The sequence below is a fragment of the Scyliorhinus canicula genome, chromosome 9 (genome assembly GCF_902713615.1).
Source record: "Scyliorhinus canicula chromosome 9, sScyCan1.1, whole genome shotgun sequence".
Taxonomy (NCBI): Eukaryota; Metazoa; Chordata; class Chondrichthyes; order Carcharhiniformes; family Scyliorhinidae; genus Scyliorhinus; species Scyliorhinus canicula.
Genome location: NC_052154.1, coordinates 79203464 through 79223466, shown reverse-complemented (window position 1 = coordinate 79223466; position 20003 = coordinate 79203464). Strand labels below are relative to the sequence as shown.

Below are 20003 nucleotides of genomic sequence, written 5' to 3'. Positions count from 1 at the left end.
GTAATAGTCCCTGGAGAGCTCAGGTGGTGGTCGTCAAGACCGGGGAAAACTTTTGCATGGTCGTCGACTATAGCCAGACCATAAATCGCTTTACGATCCGAGACGCGTATCCCCTCCCCAGAATTGCAGACATGGTTAATCAGATCGCCCAATATCGGCTATTTTCCACGGTGGATCTGAAGTCTGCATACCACCAGCTCCCAATCCGCCCGGAGGACCGCCACTACACGGCATTCGAGGCCGATGGCCGCCTCTTCCATTTCCTCCGGGTCCCTTTCGGCGTCACTAACGGGGTTTCGGTGTTCCAACGAGCAATGGACCGAATGGTAGACCAGTACGGGCTGCGGGCCACGTTTCCGTATCTGGACAATGTTACCATTTACGGCTATGACCAGCAGGACCACGACGCCAACCTCCACCGTTTTCTCCAAACGGCACAGAAATTAAATCTCACTTATAACAAGGAGAAATGCGTTTTCCGCACAAACAGATTGGCCATCCTCGGCTACATCGTGGAGAACGGAGTCCTGGGCCCAGACCCGGACCGCATGCGCCCCCTCTTAGAACTCTTCCTCCCTCATTGCCCCAAGGCCCTCAAACGGTGCTTGGGGTTCTTCTCATACTACGCCCAGTGGGTTCTTCAATATGCGGACAAAGCCCGCCCACTCTTTAAGGACACACGATTTCCCCTGTCAGCTGAGACGCGCCAGGTCTTCAGCTGCATCAAGGAGGACATCGTCAAAGCAGCCATGCGGGCGGTGGATGAATCCACTCCCTTTCAGGTTGAGAGCGACGCCTCAGAGGTAGCTCTAGCAGCCACTTTAAATCAGGCAGGGAGGCCCGTTGCATTTTTCTCCCGTACCCTATCTGCTTCAGAACTCCGACACTCCTCAGTCGAGAAGGAAGCACAAGCCACCGTGGAGGCTATTCGTCACTGGAGGCACTACCTCGCAGGTAGGAGGTTCACCCTCATCACCGACCAACGATCGGTTGCCTTTATGTTTGACAACTCGCAAAGGGGCAAAATAAAAAATGATAAAATCCTTCGGTGGAGGATCGAACTCTCCACCTATAGTTACGATATTAAATATCGACCGGGGAAGCTCAACGAGCCCATGGATGCCTTATCCCGCGGGACATGCGTCAGCGCGCAGATCAGCCGTCTGAAAGCCATCCACGTTGACCTCTGCCATCCAGGGATCACCCGGCTCGCCCACTACATCAGAGCCCGAAACCTGCCTTTCTCCATCGAGGAGGTAAAAGCGGTCACCAGAGACTGCCCGATCTGTGCAGAGTGCAAACCGCACTTCTATAGACCAGACAGGGCCCACCTGGTCAAGGCTTCTAGGCCCTTTGAACGCCTTGCGATCGATTTCAAAGGGCCACTCCCCTCCACTAACAAGAACATCTATTTCCTCAACATCATCGACGAGTTCTCCCGATTCCCTTTTGCCATTCCATGCCCTGATATGACCTCCCACACAGTCATTAGGGCCCTGCACAGTGTCTTCACCCTGTTCGGTTTCCGCACAGCGACCGGGGTTCGTCCTTTATGAGCGACGAGCTGCGTCAGTACCTGCTCGACAAGGGCATTGCCTCGAGCAGGACTACCAGCTACAACCCAAGGGGGAACGGACAGGTGGAGAGGGAGAACGCGACCGTCTGGAAGACCGTCCTACTGACCCTCCGGTCTAGAAAACTCCAAGTCTCCCAATGGCAAGAAGTCCTCCCAGACGCGCTCCACGCAATCAGATCCCTCCTCTGTACAGCTACAAATCAAACCCCTCACGAGAAACTCATCATTTTCTCTAGGGGCACTACCACGGGAGTCTCACTTCTGGCGTGGCTGAGGACACCAGGCCCGGTCCTCCTGAGGAAGCACGTCAGGGCGCACAAAACTGACCCCCTTGTTGAAAAGGTGCACCTCCTCCATTCCAACCCCCAGTACGCGTTCGCGGACGGTCGCCAGGACACAGTATCCCTTCTGGGACCTGGCACCCGCTGGATCTAGCCACCCCCTACCCCCGCTGAGGAACCCCTTACCCCGTTCCCTATACTGCCGCCCCCTCGCGCCCCGATTCCGCAAGCTCACCCCACCGGTTCCACGCGCCCCCAGTCTCCGGTCGAGCCAGAGGTGTATAAAGTTCGGACGAGACCCGCCCCGGAGTCTGCCATCGTACCCCAGCTCTCAACACCCACCCAGCCACCGCAAGAGGCTGCAACCCCGGTGCTCCGCAGATCGAAAAGAACAATTCATCCACCGGACAGACTAAATCTGTGAGCCACCACCCCCGCTGGACCGATTTTTTTCACAGGGGTGAATGTGGTGAATGTGATTCACACCGGATTATAATCTGTATATACATGTGTCTATATTGTAAATGCAGGTGCACTACCTGACCACCAGGGGGAGTAGCTCTGGGAATGCTCGAGAATTGTACTGGGCTTCTCCCTTGGCTCCGCCCAGGACTCCTCCCCCTGGAGCTGCTGTATAAAGATCAGTGCCACATGGTCAGCCGGCCAGTTCACCGAAAGTTCAATGGCTAACAGGCTGGCTCTGTTGTGAGTATATTAAAACCGCTATTCTAATCCTACAAGCATGTGTCCGTAGAATTGTTGGTTCCAACAACCTTCAATTCACTGAGAGACAGAGAGAGCTCATGAACAGTAGGCTTTATTAGTCATGAACCTGCCTAGCCAGAGTCAGTAGTACAGATGAATGCCGCCCATAGGTGGCCTGTCTATATATGGCCCCGGTGAGGGCGGAGCCAGAGGCTGAGCCATACCGGGATTACAGTACAGCACCTGGAAGCAGTTCATATTACCACTTCCAGGTCGGAGGTCATGAGTTACAGTATCATGCATGCGTTATGGTGAATACATTCACCACACCTTCTATCACCTTCACATGGTCCATCTCCGACACTTCCCATCCTTGACCTCTCTACCTCCATTTCTGGGGACGGAACGTCCACTAGCCTACATTACATGCAGCTTTGACAAAGAGTCACCCAGACTCGAAACATTAGCTCCCTTCTCTCGCCACAGATGCTGTCAGACCTCCTGAGATTGTCCAGTATTATTTGTTTATGGGCCCAATAAAGCTTGGTCAAAAGGGTAGGTTTCAAGAAGCATTTTAAAGGAAACAGAGGTGGAGAGGCAGGGAGGGAACTCCAGGGCTTAGGGCTCATAGACAGCTGAAGTTTCAGTTGCCAAGGATAATTTGGGGTGCACAAGAGGCCAGAGGTCTGAGAGTTGTAGGGATGAGGAGGTGGCAAAAATAATGACTGATGAGGCAATGGAGGAAAATAAACACAAATATGTGAATTTAAGGTTCTAGGTATTGCCAGACTGGGACCCAATATGGGATGTCACAGTATTAGAGTATTGAAGTCTGAAGCTCATTGATGAAGATTTCAGCAGTAGATGGGCTGAGGCAGATCCTCCGCTTCGCCGCAAGCGCACTCACGCCCATGGATTTCCTAATGGCATGGGGGTGCCCACAATGGAAACCCAATTGGCCAGCTGCCGGGACGAAGGATCCCGCTGCCGGAAACAGGTGTGCCGGGACGGAGAATCCCATCCAAGGCCTGCGTCTTCTCAATATTTACGCAGTGGGTTCAAAGATTAGTTCCTTTGTTTTTAATTTTGCTGGTTGAGGGAAGAATATTGACTAATATTATGGTTCTTTAATGTATACTTGACCTACCAGACCAGTCAGAAGGGTTTGATTTAATGCTGAAAGTTTTGCATCTCCAGCTGAAGTCAGTGCCAGGATGCCTGCATCCTTTCAAAAAAAAGTCAGTGAGTTGTGGGTACCATACAAGAGTTCTGCTACAGCTCACAATTTCTGGGGAAATAAATGGGCCCAATATAAACTGAGATAGTCAGTAGGTTGAGTCAGGGAGGGAGGAGAGTGCATCCTGGAGTCAGGCAATGGTGGATGGCAGCAGTTTGTTTATGGAGCCAGAGGAATTACTATTCTTTCCGATCCACAAAAGCTGTCCCCCCAAATCTTATTGGCATTTGGTGAATTGGCCACAAACAATCTCTTTAAGGGCTGCTGATTTGACCACTCACCACCCAGTGCAAAATGGGTGAGTGTACTTGGCAAATATTCCACCCAGTTGCACCTAAAGGTTATAACTGCAACCCGACAGAGAGCCACAGGAGAAGCCAAAGAGGGAGATGACCAGAGAATGAGAGATACAAGGAAGAAGTAGCAAGAAATAGTGAGATCTTGAGAAAGACATTGTACAGAGGAGTAGAACAGGAAGAAAGTGATAGATGGAATAGATAGAGATGCCCAAGATAGAGATGCCCAAGAGCCTTGTTGACATAGTTCAGAACATCAGGAAAATTACGCTGTGCCAATGAGTCGTAAAGTTTTGAACTATCCGTTCCCTATTTCCAATTGGAGAACATGCACATGTTCATACAGGGATATTTACTCTATACACTCGGCATAAATATAGTAAGCAAAGAATGGATTAATAACTTTCCACAGAGGAAATCTTAAAACAAAGAAAAAAATAGGAGATAGTCAAGAGACGGCTTCATTCAGTTGACGGCATTCTTGCCCCATGTTCCAATGCTGTCCCAGATCTTGATGATGTAATCTAAGTTTATAATTTCTGTTGCACTGACGCAGTGTTGCATTATCAGATGTGCCATTCTGTGAATGAAACCGTGAACGGTATCCCTTTCAGATGGTAGCAGTATTTGAAAAAGAATAAACGGCGCGATTCAGCAACCCCATTGCAGGTGGCGCGGATCTGGGCGTGTTGGGTGAATAGCAGGAGAGAGCAAAATCGTGGTTCGCGGGAACCATTTTGTGCTTCACCAGACCCACTCCCAGTGGTGAGTTCTGGATCTTGCCCATAAATGGCGAGAATATCATTAACCCTAATTTTCATTCATTTAAATCTCATTAATTAGATTGAAGTCAAATGCAGTGGCCTCCCGGGAGTTACCTAACTCCCAGCATAGAGTCACGCTGGCATTATTTAGTACTCCTTTTCAAAAATGTGAAGCTGGCGTAATGGCTACCGAGAGGAAGTGTGGAGGAAATTAGTCCTTTTCATTTATTAGCATGGAGTCTAAGGCACCGGAGATGCTGCCCCAGTGCTTGTGGGTGGGGGCCCTTCAAGGAGGTTGGGCTTGATCGGGGGCTGGAGGGATCCAGGCCGGGGGTCGCCCCGGGCGGGGAGATGGGTGATTCTGCATCTATGCCCTGGGAAAATGCATGACAGCTACACCCTGGGGCACTCAAGAGTCCCCGGCATCTTCGAGGACCACCCCAAAATGAAGGGTTGGCTCATGGGGGGACCAGAGATACCCGCTGAGGTCATGGCTGATGATGCCACTGCGGAGGTCTGAGACCGAGTCAAAGACCAGAGTGCATCGGGCTGCTCAAAACGCAGGTCCGATGCTACATCCCCCCCCCCCCCCCCCCCCCCCCCCCCGCCCGAGGATCTTCCAGTTTGTGATATTCTGCTATGCACAGGAGCAGGGTGACATGCCTGGAGGAACACGTCGCCTCATCTGAGGAGGAGGAGGAGCCGGACCAGGAAGGACATGAGGGCGACCACGTGAAGAAGCCGGAGGATGGAGGACATGCTGAGGCGAGGGTCTGACATGTCAGGAGGACCAAGGAGGCCCTCATTGTCTCTAGATTTCCTAGGATGTTGCTGAGTGCATCAACTCAAACATCCCCCCCCCACCCCTCCATCATCTCTCTGTTGAGAGTGCACTCACACCCATCATCATGACGGAGTTTGCATCGGGGGCGTTTGATTTCGGACTGGTGGAGGGGGGGAGAGTGACTGCTGGCCGCCTTACAAGTGACACAGGTGTCACCGTGCCACCCTGTTCTGCCTGCTACCCTTGAGATGCACTGGTGCCAGTAGCGGGGGAGGGGGAATTCAGAAGAACTGGAGACCACCATCGTCTCCTTGGTGAAATGCCCGGTGTTAGGCTCCAGTGCTTCCTCCTCCCTGAGGGCCCTGGGTGACTCCATGAGATGGAGGGGCAACGAGAGTGACCTCCAGAAGTCTCTGCGCATCTGGCACTGCCGGTCTTGGAGGCTCCCCATTGTCTGCACCATGGTGTCGCCACCCTCAACGCTGGTCCTCGGTAACTACGCCATGCTCTGGAGTGCCTTGGCAATGTCCACCTATGTTGAGAACCACATCAACTGGGACATGATGTTGAGGCCCTCAGCCATGGTTATCACAGACTGAGCCATTCCTTGGACAACATCATTCAGCGGTGGAAGCCACGCTCCAGGGTTTCTACTCGGTCACCAATTTAGCTGTGTTGACCTGGGTGCCACACATTGCTGCCACCGTCCTCTGCCCCTGAAGGCTTTGGGACTCCACCAATCAGCCTTGCAGTGGCTGGAATGTCGCTGACTCCCCGTCCTGAATCTCACAGTTCTGGCCTATCATCTGCATCAGCTCTGGGAGAATCTTCTCCAGAGGCCCGGCATCTGGGACCCAGCTGTGTCATGGGATCCAGCTGATCTCCGACTGCTGTCTTCCTTGGATTTGCTGCCTCCACCTGATGTGCATCAGCAACTGTGTGGTGCTCACCAGATTGTGCCCTCGAAGCCTGTACACTGATGTTGCCCATCGAGGTGTGTGCTTCTGCGCTGGTGGAAGGTGCAGGTGATAGCTGTGACACAGCCGGTGTTCTCCTCTGAGCTCTCCTCTGAGGCATTCCCTTGGGTGGCAGGAGAGGGTACAAATCCAGACTCGGAATCTGAAGCAGCAGAGAGAGAGAAAAACAATAGAAAGAAAAAAATTGTTTTAAAATCTCCCACAATAATTAAAAGTTGAAGGAATGAGATTCCACACTTACAAATTTATAATTATAATTTCAAAGAGATTGCCATGTCATTAAAAGATTACTGAGACAGAAATGGATAAGCCATTTTGTGGTGAGTTTCCTCCAATATCGACACCATCATGCCATTTAATACATTTAGGGGGAACCAAAATGCTATTTCCATGCAGCTTACAGAAAATGCTATATCTAACACAGCAGGTTCTAGGGGGCGATTCTCCACTCCGCGGACCAAGTGCCTGCACCGTCGTGAACACCGTCGCGTTTCACGATGGCCCGAACAGGGCCTGGGCACGACCTATTCTGGCCCCCACAGGAGGCCAGCACGGCGCTGGAGTGGTTCACGCCACTCCAGCGTCCTTACGCGGCACCAAATGGGCGCCGCGCCAACCTGCGCATGCGCGGGGAACTTCTTACGCACGCCGGCCTCGACGCAATATGGTGTGGGTGTTCAGGGGCCGGGGTGGGGGGGGGAGAAGCCGGCCCACCGATCGGTGGGCCCCGATCGCGGGCCAGACCCCTTCGGAGGCACCCCCGGTGAGGGCGAACCCCCACAGGCCGCCCCCAAGCGTTCCCGCAGAGTTCCTGCTGGCAGCGACCAGGGGTGGACGGCGTCGGCAGGACGCTGTCGTGTCGGAGCGGCCGTTCGGCTCATCCGGGCTGGACAATCGCCGCTCGCCGTTTGCGGCGATTCTCCGAGCGGCCCGGTGCAATTCACGCGGCGCTGGTTTCGGGGGGTTGGGAGAATCGCGTGCGGGGGTCGGGGCGGTGTGGTGCGATTTGCGCGGAGCCCCAGCGGTTCTCCCACCCAGCCGGGGGGGGGGGGGGGAGAATACCGCCCCTAGATTTTCACATTTAACTGCTTGATGGAAGTTGTTCTCCAATTTCTGCATTAATCCCAGTCAGTATCATTAGCCTCACAGCTATTTTCACAACAAAGTCTGGCCAAAGATAATTTCTTCCTTTTAATCTCTGATTCTCCTCTTACAGCCAGCACTAATAATCTGAAAATAGAGTTGTCAAAACTTGGGGTGAAGATTGGCTGTTCTTTCTGTCAGTAGTTGTGTTATAATGTGGTTTGGTGAAAGGGGCAAAAATAACCAGGAAAAACTGAGAATATGTTTTGAGTATTTCTTTCTGTACCTAGAAAGAGGAGGCGGGGGAGGTATTGCGGGAGGTCGACTTTCATCAACTGAAGATTGAAAACAGCCAATACTTGAAGCAAATTGAACAGTACAATCAGGACCTCCTGCAGCTCAAAGTAATGACCGGGAAAACTCAGTTGGTTCTCAACTCCTACAAAGTAAGTTTTGACTGACACACTATTCAGACTATCTTGGTTACATACGGTCAGACACCGTTTGAATCAGATAAGTTGATATCTTTTCACTGGATTGAAGGGAGGACAAGATAGTGCAGTGGGTTCAATTTTCACCTTTGATATTTTAACTTGGTGGTTAACATTTCTCCTCTTCCTACTTCAAAGTCCAATGTGAAAACATACACTGGGCTTAATTTTGGTCCAGTTCCTACAGCAACAGGCCCACAGTGTGAAATTACCCACAGCTGATGGAAAAGTGTCAGTTTCACCCATGAGCCTCTAACATTATTTGATTCAATAGAGGACAATCGTCTGAGATTTTGGGCCTTATTGTTGGGCCATATGTGGAGAGAGATCTCCTTTGCATTTAATTTGTGCTGCACTGACTTTTTAACAATTGAGAATTCAAATTAAGGAAATGTTTAGGAAAAAATGGGAATGGGTGGTTGAGGGAGGTGAATACTGATATAGCTAATGGAATTTATACTAGATGGATTGGTGGCTCGGGGAGGAAATGGAAGACCATGGGAGGCAAGTGATGTTCAAGACTAGGAGGAGTGAGTCAAGAGATGGTATGGCTGGAAGTGGGAATTGCAGATATAAATGGTATTGTGGTTTAAATGCACCAGTAAAGCCTGGAAGGCACAAGGCCCAATTAAAACAAACTGTATTGTTAAGATGTCTACCATGCTTTCAAATCCTCTGGTCATGTCCCTTTTCCAGAGGCAGTTACATAGAATGTCATCAGAGACAAAGCAACTTATCAGCGAAATAAAGTCCAGACAGGAGCTGCTTAAGAAGATTGAGCTTGAGACTACAGAAGTGGAAGAAGTAGGTGATAAATGATGTATTTTGCTAGAAAATACTGATCTCTTGTTTTTAATTTTAAAAAATACAACAAAATAATAAAAAAGATATTCATAGAGTTCTCCAATTAATTATTTTAATATAGAATTAAAGGTTAACTTGCTAATTGATGTGGACAGCAACACGTCTGTTTAAATGCAGCAATTAAAAATGTAATCAATGTCCGAAATTCTCCCGTCGTTGCAATTCACTTTTTGCGCCAGCAGTACACCACTGCCAGTGGGTTTCTCAGCGGCGTGTTGTGGTTTTAATGGGAAATCCCATTGACAAGCGGCGGGAAAATAGAATCCTGCTGCCAGCGAACGGCTGGGGGATCGGAGAAACCAGCCCAATGTTTTTACTTGCCTCAGCCTATCCAATTACTGCACATTTGATGACAATCTCTTCCTCCCTTTTCCTTAAGGCATTGAGGAATTAAATTGGATAGCCCACGAAAACAGATGCAGGAGTCTTAATGTGCAATTAACCCACAACCTTTAGTGTAATACTGGCAAATGTATACTTCTGTTCATTTTCATGATTTCTGCATACAGCAAGTGCTGACCACATTCTTCATTGGTTGCATGCATCAGCAACGGCACAAAATCGTAACTTGCTAACACCGGTTTGGCACTGTTTAAAAGTGAGCAGGTGCTGCCAGTTGTGTAGTATAGAATCTGACACAACATGGGAGGGCACAGGTTCCAAATCTTCAATTGCTTCCTTGGAGGCTTTGCTGGAGGAGGTAGAATGTAGGAAAGGTACCAGGTGATGCCTGGAGGGGACCAGGAGGTTTTACCAGTCACGTACTCAAAAAACAGTGAGAGCTGAAAGCCACGGAGGTCATCATCATAGAAGTAACAGTGCAGAAGGAGGCCATTCGGCCCATCGAGTCTGCACCAGCCCTTACAAAGAGCACCCTACTCAAGCCCACATATCTACTCTATCCCCGTAACTCTGTAATCCCCACTTAACATTTTTGGACACTAAGGGCAATTTAGCATGGCCAATCCACCTAACCTGCACATATTTGGACTGTGGGAGGAAATCGGAACACCCGGAGGAAACCCACGCAGACACGGGGAGAATGTGCAGACTCCGACAGACAGTGACCCAGCCGGGAATCGAACCTGGGACCCTGGAGCTGTGAAGCAACTGTGCTAACCACTATGCTACCGTGCTCCGGTGAATACCAGAAGTCAAGCCCCGAGGACCTGGATACAATGCTGCAACGTTGAGTTCCAAAATGGCAGCACTGGCACCAAAGAACAATACAGCACAGGAACAAGCCCTTCGGCCCTCCAAGCCTGCGCCAATACCACGAGACAGGTGTTTCCTACTTTTGGCAACCCCATTCACTGCACTAGTACTACTACCCATAGCAGTTTGGGGTCTGGGTAATAAGCACAAAAGGCTTGTGCTACAGATGCCATGTTGAAGTGCTATGGACATACAGGTGCTAATTTCTCTGATTTTTTTTTGATGAGGTTTGATTCCTTAATTATCTGTTGCCCTTTTAGAATGTTGCCAAAGAGGTCATTCTTCATGTGTTCACCCTACTTAACAAGCTGTTGGATCACTTCACCGATTACCGCCCCATCAGTCTACTCTCGATCATCAGCAAAATTAAGTGCTATTAAGTGGCAATTTCCAGCAACAACCTGCTCACTGATGCTCAGTCTGGGTTCTGCCAGGGCCATTGAACCCCAGACCTTATTACAGCCTTGTGTAGCCCCTCGAGGGGCTATGAAAGTGACTGACAACAAGGCAGCATTGGCCTGAGTATGGCATCAAGGAGTCCATACCTAGCACAAAGGAAGATGGTTGTGGTGTTGGAGGTCAATCATCTCAATTCCAAGGTACACTGCATGAGTCCCTCAGAGCAGTGTCCTAGCCCAACCATCTTCAGCTGATTCATCAATGACTTCTTCTATCATAAGGTCAGAAGTGCGGGATGGTCACTGATGAGTGTACAATGATCAACACGGAAACAGTCCATCTCAATATGCAGCCATACCTGGACAACATTGAGACTTGGGCTGATATGTGGCAAGCTCATGCCACACAAGTCCCAGGCAATGACTATTTCCAACAAGAGGGAATGTAATTATCTACTCCTGACAGAGGCAATCTAACCGTTTCCCCTTGACATTCAACAGCACTATCATCACTGAGTCCCCTGCTATCAGCAATCTGGTGCTATGATTGACCAGAGGTTGAACTGGACAGCCATGTAAATACTGTGGCTACAAGAACAGGTCAGAAGCTCAGAATTCTACAGCGAGTAACTCGCTTCCTGACTCCTCAAAACCTTTCCACCATCCACAAGGCACAAGTCAGGAATGTAATGGAATACTTTCTAGTTGGCTGGATGAGTTCTGCTCAAACAACACTCAAGAAGCTCAATGCCATCCAGGGTAAAGCAGTTCATTTGACTGGCACTCCAACCAACACCTTAAACATTCACTCCTTCGACCACTAATGTACAATAGCAGCAGTGAGCACCATCTACATTGATGCACTGCAACAACTCACCAAGGCTCCGTCAACAGCACCCTCCAAACCCTTAACCTCTATCACCTCAAGGGACAAGGACAGCAGATACATGGGAACACCGCCATCTACAAGTTCCCCATTCAAGCTATACTGCATGCTTGGAACTATATCGCCATTATATTTAATATTCCTTCACTGTCAACATCCTGGAACAAGTTTTCTAACCACACAGTAAGTGCACCTAAACTATATGGACAGCAGCAGTTCACGAAGGCAGCTCACCCTACCTTTTCTAGGGCAATTACGGATGGATAATAAATGCTGGCCTAGCCAGCAACACCCACATCCCGTGAATCAATACATTTAAAAACATATTACCTTGTGTTTCTCCCCTTTGCAACTGCAGGACAAAGCCAAAGAAGAGGAGCTAAACAGGAAGTTCCGTGATGACATTTCCAATTACAGAGTGCCGGATGTCCTTGAATATGTGCGTGAGACATGGAACCGCTTTGACTTGGAGAAGAAAGTGAAAACCTGGGAACGTAAGGTTGACATTGCTGAGGTGAGTGTCACTCTGGGTTTGTGAAGTGATGGTGAATGTGACTGCATTTGGGCTGCAGAACTAAGTGACATGTGTCTGGATAATAGATGCATGGACTTGTATCTACCTTCCGAGAGCAAGGCAATAGTAATGAGTTTAATTATCTCTGGATTGCAAAGGTGTGCAATGGTAGAATTTGTTGTGACAGGATGGCTGAGGGAGTCTGTTGAATAAGAGCGAAGTGACGCCCATGGAGAAAAGCCAGCATTTTTCTCTGGTACACCGATAGCCTATTGAAACACTGGCATGAAATATGTTAGCTTGTCAAACTTCATCCATTGGATATTCCAAGGGGGAATCAATGTGAAAATATCAATGTTTCTGTCAAATTAAAATTAAAAACTTGCACTTGCATCTTATCACAGCTTTCATGAATAACAAAAAGCACTTCCTGCAATGAATAACTGCAAGGTGTAGACACTGTAGGTATGTAGATATGTTGGTCAATATAGAAGCCAATTTGCACACAGCAAACTCTCATAAAGAACAACTTCTCATAAAGAACAATTAAGGGAGTGATTCAAGTAACAGGGAACAAAGTCCCACAGTGAGCCTGTTGAGCCACGTGTTTCCCGGCGTTCGCAGCAGCGAGAAACACATGGCTATACAATGCCACATTAACTCACGTTAAATAATGGGCCTCAGAGGGGATCGAGCGGCTGATCGAGCGGCTGAGGGTGCACATAGCCCCGTTTTCTACATCAAGGAGCTCCACTTACTGGAACACCTCAGTTCCGCCATTTTAAAATGGCGTCCTGATCTCTGAGGCCCCAATGCGACACCGACCCCTCCCCCCCCCCCCCCCCCCCCCCAAGCCCCAACACACTATGGGACAGTCTAGTCGGTGTCTCACTCTAATATGCAAATTTGCTAAAAAGTGATCCCACCCCCAATGGGCGGGATTTCATCGCAGATTCTCGTGAGAACACATTAGATCTCGCAAGCCATTGTGAACTAGGTAGATCCCGGGACCGGGGTCTCCTGGCTTCTATTTGCCATGCTCTGCTTCGGCAAGCTGCTTTTTGGGTGCAGCATGGCCATTGGATCGCACCCTAGATGTTAGTCAGTTTATCGGGATTGTGGTTAAATGAAAAATACTGGCTTGGAAACTTTAATATTCATCTCAACAGACACCTTATCTGACAGTGCAGCACTCCCTTAATGCTACATTAAATGCCAGCTTAGATTATCCATTCAGATCCTGGAGTGAGTTTGAATTCACAACCTTCAGTTACTGTTTGTTAGTATTTACAATAAAGAAAGAGGTCAGCATGTCAAACATCCTCAGAAAAGTAATACTGAATCAGGATCAGGACCTCACCCAAATTAATGTAAGCAATATAACAGTAATGAAGAAAATAATGGCATGTAAAAGTGACAGGTCTCCAGGACCAGATGGTTTCCATCACAGAGTGATAAAGGAAGTAGGTGAGAATATTGCCAATGTCTGAACTCCAATCTACCAAAGTTCCTATTCAGGAACCATTCATTTAGATTGTAAAATTGTGAAAGCCATTCTGCTTTTTAGTAAAGTTGAGAGAGGAAACTCAGGGAATTATAGATCAATTAGTTCATGTAGACACCACCTATGTCGCAAAATCACAAAAGTCTATAGTTAAGGAATAGGTGACGAAACACCTTGAAACTTTCAGCAGATTAGAGAGCCAGTATGGATTTTTAACAGGTAGGTCATGTCGAACATTTTTTTTGAAGAGTTGATTCAAATAATGAACAGAGAAATGTCACTGGATGTTATTTATGTGTGTTCCCAGAAGGCAATGAATAAACTCACTCGCAAAAGACTCTTAACTAAAGTTGAAGCTTATGGAATTGAAGGAAAATTATTGACTGGTCAAGATATTGGCTAATTGGCACCAAATATCCTGCAAATAACTGTTATTTGCATATTCATGGTATTTATTAATGATTCAGGAGATGGGGTAGAAAGCCACATATTGAAGATTTGCAGCAATGTAATAAAAATCTTTATTAGTGTCACAAGTATCCATTAAGGGGAACAAAAAGGGTATTTTTTTCCCCTAAAATTTAGAGTACCCAATTCTTTTTTTCCATTTAAGCAGCAATTTAGCGTGGCCAATACACCTACCCTACATATGTTTGGATTGTGGGGGTGAGAACCAAGCAGACACAGGGAAAATGTGCAAGTTCCACATGGACAGTGACCAGGAGCCATGACTGAACCCGGGTCCTCGGCGCTGTGAGGCAGCAGTGCTAACCATTGCATCATCGTGCTGGCCCGCTGCTGAGTAATTTCAGCACTTTCTGTTTTTCTTTCAGATTTCTAGCATCTACAGTATTTTGTTTTTATTTTAGGGTCACTGTTGGATCATCCTTCTATGAAATTGTTGCTGCAATTGCCCACCACATTAGTCACTGTACTTCAAAGTATTTCACTGTGCTTGAGGCAGTTTGAAATGCTGAGGAGCATATCTTTTTCTGACGTGCACTGCTGCTGTATGCTTTGATCTCTTAAGAAAGTCAATTTGGATCAATTAGTAAGGAACTCTTGTGAAATACACAGAGGGATTACGAAACAAGCGGAAGACAGAAGTGATAGAAAGGAGGAGAGACTGTCAGAAAGAGGGAAAGAATGCAAAAGAGTTGAGGGCAGAAAGATATGGAGCCAGATATAATGCAGTCTGCCATGGCAGGAAGCATGGTAACTAGGCCCACTTAATCGCAGTGGAGGCCAGGCATCAGTTTCCTGGTGACGGAAAAACCTCCTGCAATTAATTGGAAGTGGAAACAGGATCATGGGAGAAACGCGCTTGCTTATGGTAGGTTGTCAAATAGGCTCAAATTGACAGCACTTAATCTGGTTGGGCCTCTCCCTCAAAAGCGATTTTCCGACTGATGGACTTGAATCCATGCTGGTTCTGTTAAATTCTGTCCATGATACAAGTTTTCATTTTTGCTGCTGATGGGCTAAAAATTAGCTTTAATTATAAGGCTGCCTGATTTGATTGAACTCAATGCAAAAAGGTATAGAAAATGAGTGTGGGCCGATAGGAAAACAAAGGAGTTTTAAGGCATTTGTATTGGTAAACATTAGAAATACGGTATAGTTCTAAGTGAGATTAGTTTAATGTTTTGCTGGAAGGTAGGGTAATTCCTACAGTTAGATTCATAGTGGACGGCCAAACATGGTTGTATGTGTGGGGGTTGGCTTTAACTTCAACTGTGTTTCCATTGTGCTTAGAGTAGGTTACGGCGCGAAGAGTAAACAGAGGCTAGCAGAAGTAGCAGTGGTCGCTGAGCAACTGGGAACCTTTTAAGGTAGAAAGGTGTTTGAATTTAGTTTTTAGCTGAATTTGTTTTCAGTTGAAGGGCACCAGGGAGTGAACATCTCAAATCTGCCAGAGGAAGCTGGACAGGACAAGGAAGTGGCAAAGAGGCAGACTTTCCAAAGACCCAGATACAGTCCAAATAACTAGGGAATTGGGACAGAAAGAATGTCTTAAGATTGAAGTTGTAATGAACTCCAATTGGCTTTATTGGTTGGCCAATTGGAGTATGAGCTCCCTCAATGATAGCTCATTGAGGGGGCCCATATAATCACCTGTGTAGGCTTTGTGAGCCAGTCTTAAGTTGACTGGACTGCTAGCAGCACTGTTTGTGGCTGCTCCTGTAATATCGTTATTGTAAATAAATATTGGTGTGGTGACGGAACTCCTGCCTCCCGTGGATTACTACAGAAGTTAAGAGAGCAGATACCAAGGTATTGTTCAGTAGAATTCCGGAGAAAAGTAAAAGAAGTGTTCTGAGTTAAAGAGTCAGTTACAGTAACCAGAGTTAAAGTCGGAAACCAGACTTTATAGGTAAATCAAAAGCTTGATGCCATTTCCATAGACTCTGGGAATCGAGAGATAAAGTAATTTTAAACTGTTCATAAAACAGTCAAGACAAGGAAATCCTCAAGGGTAAGTTGAAAATCCTGGATGCTGGATTCTTTGTTAAACATGGAGCGGAAGCTTTGTTTAAGAGTCATTTGGAAAATCTGGACTGGGTTTTGGAATGCAAACCACTGATGGAAAGCACTGTTGTGAAAGAAAATTTTAAACCGTACTTTTTGGGAGTGAAGTTTAGAAACTCTCATGTGATAATCTTCTTGGAGGATTCTGCAGAGAAATCCACAGATATTCAGAGTAGAGAGTGTATTTGATCACAGCCAGTCTTGTGTGTTTAAAGGGACATTGTATTGCTGAAACTGCTGTTGCTTAAGATATATTTTGTAAACCATGTTAATCTTAAAACCTGGCTATATTTGTTAAACTAAAGGGGAGTAAAGAAATATTGTATCATCCAGTTTTTTTCATGTTTAATATATATTTTTTGTTGTTACAAAAAAATTACCGGTCCCGTGATTCTGTTCCCTCCACGTTTTCTAAAAAAAAAGTTACGATCTTTTAAGCTTGAGTTCCATTCTGGGTTTATCCTGTCCAGTTATAGTATCAACTGGAATCGTAAGGATTTTAAAAAGGATAGTTTGATTCTATTTTCGGTCCAGTGGTCTGAAAGTGAAGACTTGCCCCACAGAGTCACTCAGAAGGTTTTCTTGGAAGTAAAAAAAAAAGAGACTCCAAGAGATACAGGTAATTACAGGAAAAAGAGATAATATTTTGAACATCAAGTAGTAATCAACTAACACTTAAACTTTTTTCAGCTTGCGCATAAAACTTACAGTAAAACCTGGGAGAACATAAAAATGTACAACGATCAAGATCAGGACATGAATAAAACCAGCAGAGAGTGACCAGGACATGGAGAGATTCTTGATACCAGAATTTTAGCACCAACTGGACAAGGGAGCAACATTCACAGGAATCCAAAGGAAAAGGTTTCTCAGAATGAAGAATTAATTTAACCTAGCTGCAAAAGACAGTCAAGTTCATGCTGATAATCTGATTCTATTATTATTCCAAATAAATAAAGCCAGCTATTGATTCATTGCTCTGTTGCCTACTTACAACCTCCTAATTCTGTTGTTACTATCAAACTAACAGTTAAAAATGTAACGTTGAGGGCATGTCACAGCGCTGTATTTCGGGATTACCTTTAAGAAACCCATCCCGCTGCACTGTTTAAAAAAGATATATATTTTTATTGGAATTTTTGCACTTAATATCAAAACTTTGCAGAACAATATAAAAACAATAATAATAACCAAAATAATAACTACACCAAGACAAGTATTACAAGTTGCCACCCTGTCTGTGACGGTAGTCCAAGTAATTTCATTTCCTTACACTTTCCATTAGTGTGTACCATACATTTTATTTCAGTGTTCTTCTTGAGATTTTTAACATTTAGTACTAAGAATTATACACAACTTTACATTTGTATTCATAATTACTGCCAGAACTTTTTCATTGTTACATTGCTTATAATTACATTTGTTTGCTGGTGGTGGGTAAGTCCTGTTCTCCGCTTGAGTTCTCGAGAAGGGTTTGGACAGTCCGCCTTCCCGGTTTGACATGTGTGGGAGGGATAGTATCCCTCCCTGCAAATGGCTTTCCTCCCTGTTTCTCCTCTGCTCCCTTTCATCCCTGCGGTGCTCCTTGCCCCCCCCTTCCCCCCCCCCCCCCCCCCCCCCAAGTTAGTTGCTGGTTGAAAACAAGTCTGCATAGAGGTTTGTAAACTTCTTCCACGTGTCATGGAATCTCTCTTTGGACGCCCTTATCAAGACTTTCATCTTTTCTAGTTTCAGAAACTCTATCAGGTCTGAGAGACACTCCGAAGTCCTGGAACTTAGCAGAAGTCTCCACCTGCTGATCAGTGAAGCCACGGCCTCCATGTCCAGAGCTCTGGATGCTCCGGCACCCCGAAGACCACCATAGTAGGGCACGGCTCCATCTTGAACCCCACAACCTAGAATGGAACACAATCAAAAAAGGCCATCCAGAACTCCGAGTCTGGGGCAGGACCAGAACATGGGGATGTGGTTGGCTTCGCCGCCCTTACACTGCTCGCACTTATCCGGGAAGAACCCGCTCATGCGTGTCTTAGTAAAGTGTGCTCTGTGCACCACTTTAAGCTGCATCAGGCGTAGCCCGACGCAAGAGGAGTTTGAGTTGATTCTGTGCAGTGGCTCGATCCTCCCCCTATCTCCATGCCCAGCTCCTCCTCCCATTTCCGTTTGGTCTTGTCCAGTGGGGTCCTGACGTTTTCTTCGAGTCGTCTGTAGATGTTGCCATATTTGTCATCCCCTAACCAGTCCAGCCCAACCATTGTGTGTCCGGGTCTCTGGGGGAACATTTTTGTCTCCTTGCGGAGAAAGTCACTCAGCTGCAGGTACTGGAGCTTGTTCCCTTTTGGAAGTTGGAGCCTCTCTGAAAGTTCATAAGAGCAGAATTAAGCCATTTGGCCCATTGAGTCTGCTCCGCCATTCGATCATCGCTGATCACATTCTGGCCTTAACTCCACCGTCCTGTTCATTCTCCATAGCCATTCCACCCATTACCAATTAAAAATCTGTCTCTCCTCAAATTTACTCACTGTCCCAGCATTCACTGCACTCTGGGATAGCGAATTCCACAGATTCACAACCCGTTGGCAGAATTAGTTTTTCCTCAAATTCATTTTAAAATTTGCTACCTCTTATCCTAAGACTATGGGGCGGGATTCTCCGATCCTGGGGCTAAGTGTTGACGCCGTCATAAACGCCGGAGCGATTTACGACAGCGTCATCTGGCCCCTAGGATCAGCGGTCCTGCGCCGCACAGGGGGCCAGCACTGCATTGGAGAGCCTCACGCAGCTCCAGCTGCCGATACAGGCGCCAGCATGGCAGGTGCAAGTTCCCGCATGCGCGTGTGCTGCGCTCTCCGAGCCGGCCCCCAGGGGCCCGGCACGGTGGAACATAGGCCCCCCCCCCCCCCCCCCCCGGAATAAACCGCCCACTGATTGGTAGGCCCCGATCGTGGGCCAGGCCACCTTGGAGGCCCCCCTCCCCCATACCAGGACGGACCCTGCAGCATGAACGCTGAGGTCCCGCCGGGTAGGACCAGCTGCTAACGGCGCCAGCGGGACTCATCAGGCATTTGGCCTGTCGAGCGTGGCGAATCGCCGGGGGCAGCCCCCGACTGGCGCTGCGCCGACCGCGCTGGCGTCATTGGCGCCTATTCTTCAGTCGGCGGACCGGCGTCGGAGCGGTGTCGCGTGATTCGCGCGGGGGGGGGGGGGGGGGGAGGGGTTGGAGAATCCCGCCCATGATCTCTTGTTCTAGAATTCCCCACAAGAGGAAGCATCTGCTCCACGTCTACCTTATCCATACCATTTATCATATTGTATACCTCAATTTGATCACCTTTCTTCTAAACTCTAGAGAATATGCCTAAACTGTTCAATCTCTTCATACAACAAATCCCGGGGGCGCGATTCTCCGTAAATGCGGCGAGTCATAAAGGCTGCCGTGAAACTGACCGTGTTTCACGGCATCCTCCGCGCCCCCTCCCGGGACCCGATTCTCTCCCCCCCCGGGCGGGGCTAGCAGCGGGGCCCCGTGAAGCACGGCATCGCGGCCTTAGCGATGAAAGAAAGGCGGCGGAGGAAGAAAGAGTGCGTCCGTTACGGACGCACTGCCCGCGATCGGTGCCCACCGATCGCGGGCCCATGCCCCCCTTGGCACGGCCGTGGTACTGCCGTGCCAATCGGGGCCCTGGATGCCCAGAACGGGCATGTTGCGGCCGTTTTGTGTCGTGGGGCGGCCGTGTGTGTGGGGGGGGGGGAATAGCGGGAGGGCATGAAAAATGTCGGGGACGCCCTCCCGCTATTCTCAGATCCGTCGTGGGCAGCGGAGAATCGCGCCCCATATCTCTGGAATCAACCTAGTGAACCTCCTCTGAACTTCCAGGTGTGATCTCACCAATGCCTTG

General features: G+C 47.9%; 1 protein-coding gene and 1 long non-coding RNA gene across 3 annotated transcripts in view; one reads left to right on the top strand and one right to left on the bottom strand.

The window, feature by feature from the left end:
* Positions 1-17081, top strand: part of ccdc113 (coiled-coil domain containing 113) — a 47225-nt gene extending 30144 nt beyond the window's left edge. For both annotated transcript variants that reach the window (XM_038807018.1, XM_038807019.1), the window contains exons 6-9: positions 7994-8149; positions 8891-8998; positions 11916-12071; positions 16795-17081. In XM_038807018.1, coding sequence (XP_038662946.1) covers positions 7994-8149; positions 8891-8998; positions 11916-12071; positions 16795-16884 — 510 coding nt within the window. In that variant the 3' untranslated portion in view covers positions 16885-17081. The remainder of the gene's footprint in view (positions 1-7993; positions 8150-8890; positions 8999-11915; positions 12072-16794) is intronic.
* The window catches only part of LOC119971459, a 67826-nt gene that overhangs the window by 10798 nt on the left and 37025 nt on the right, over positions 1-20003 (bottom strand). The gene's annotated exons all lie outside the window — the stretch shown is intronic.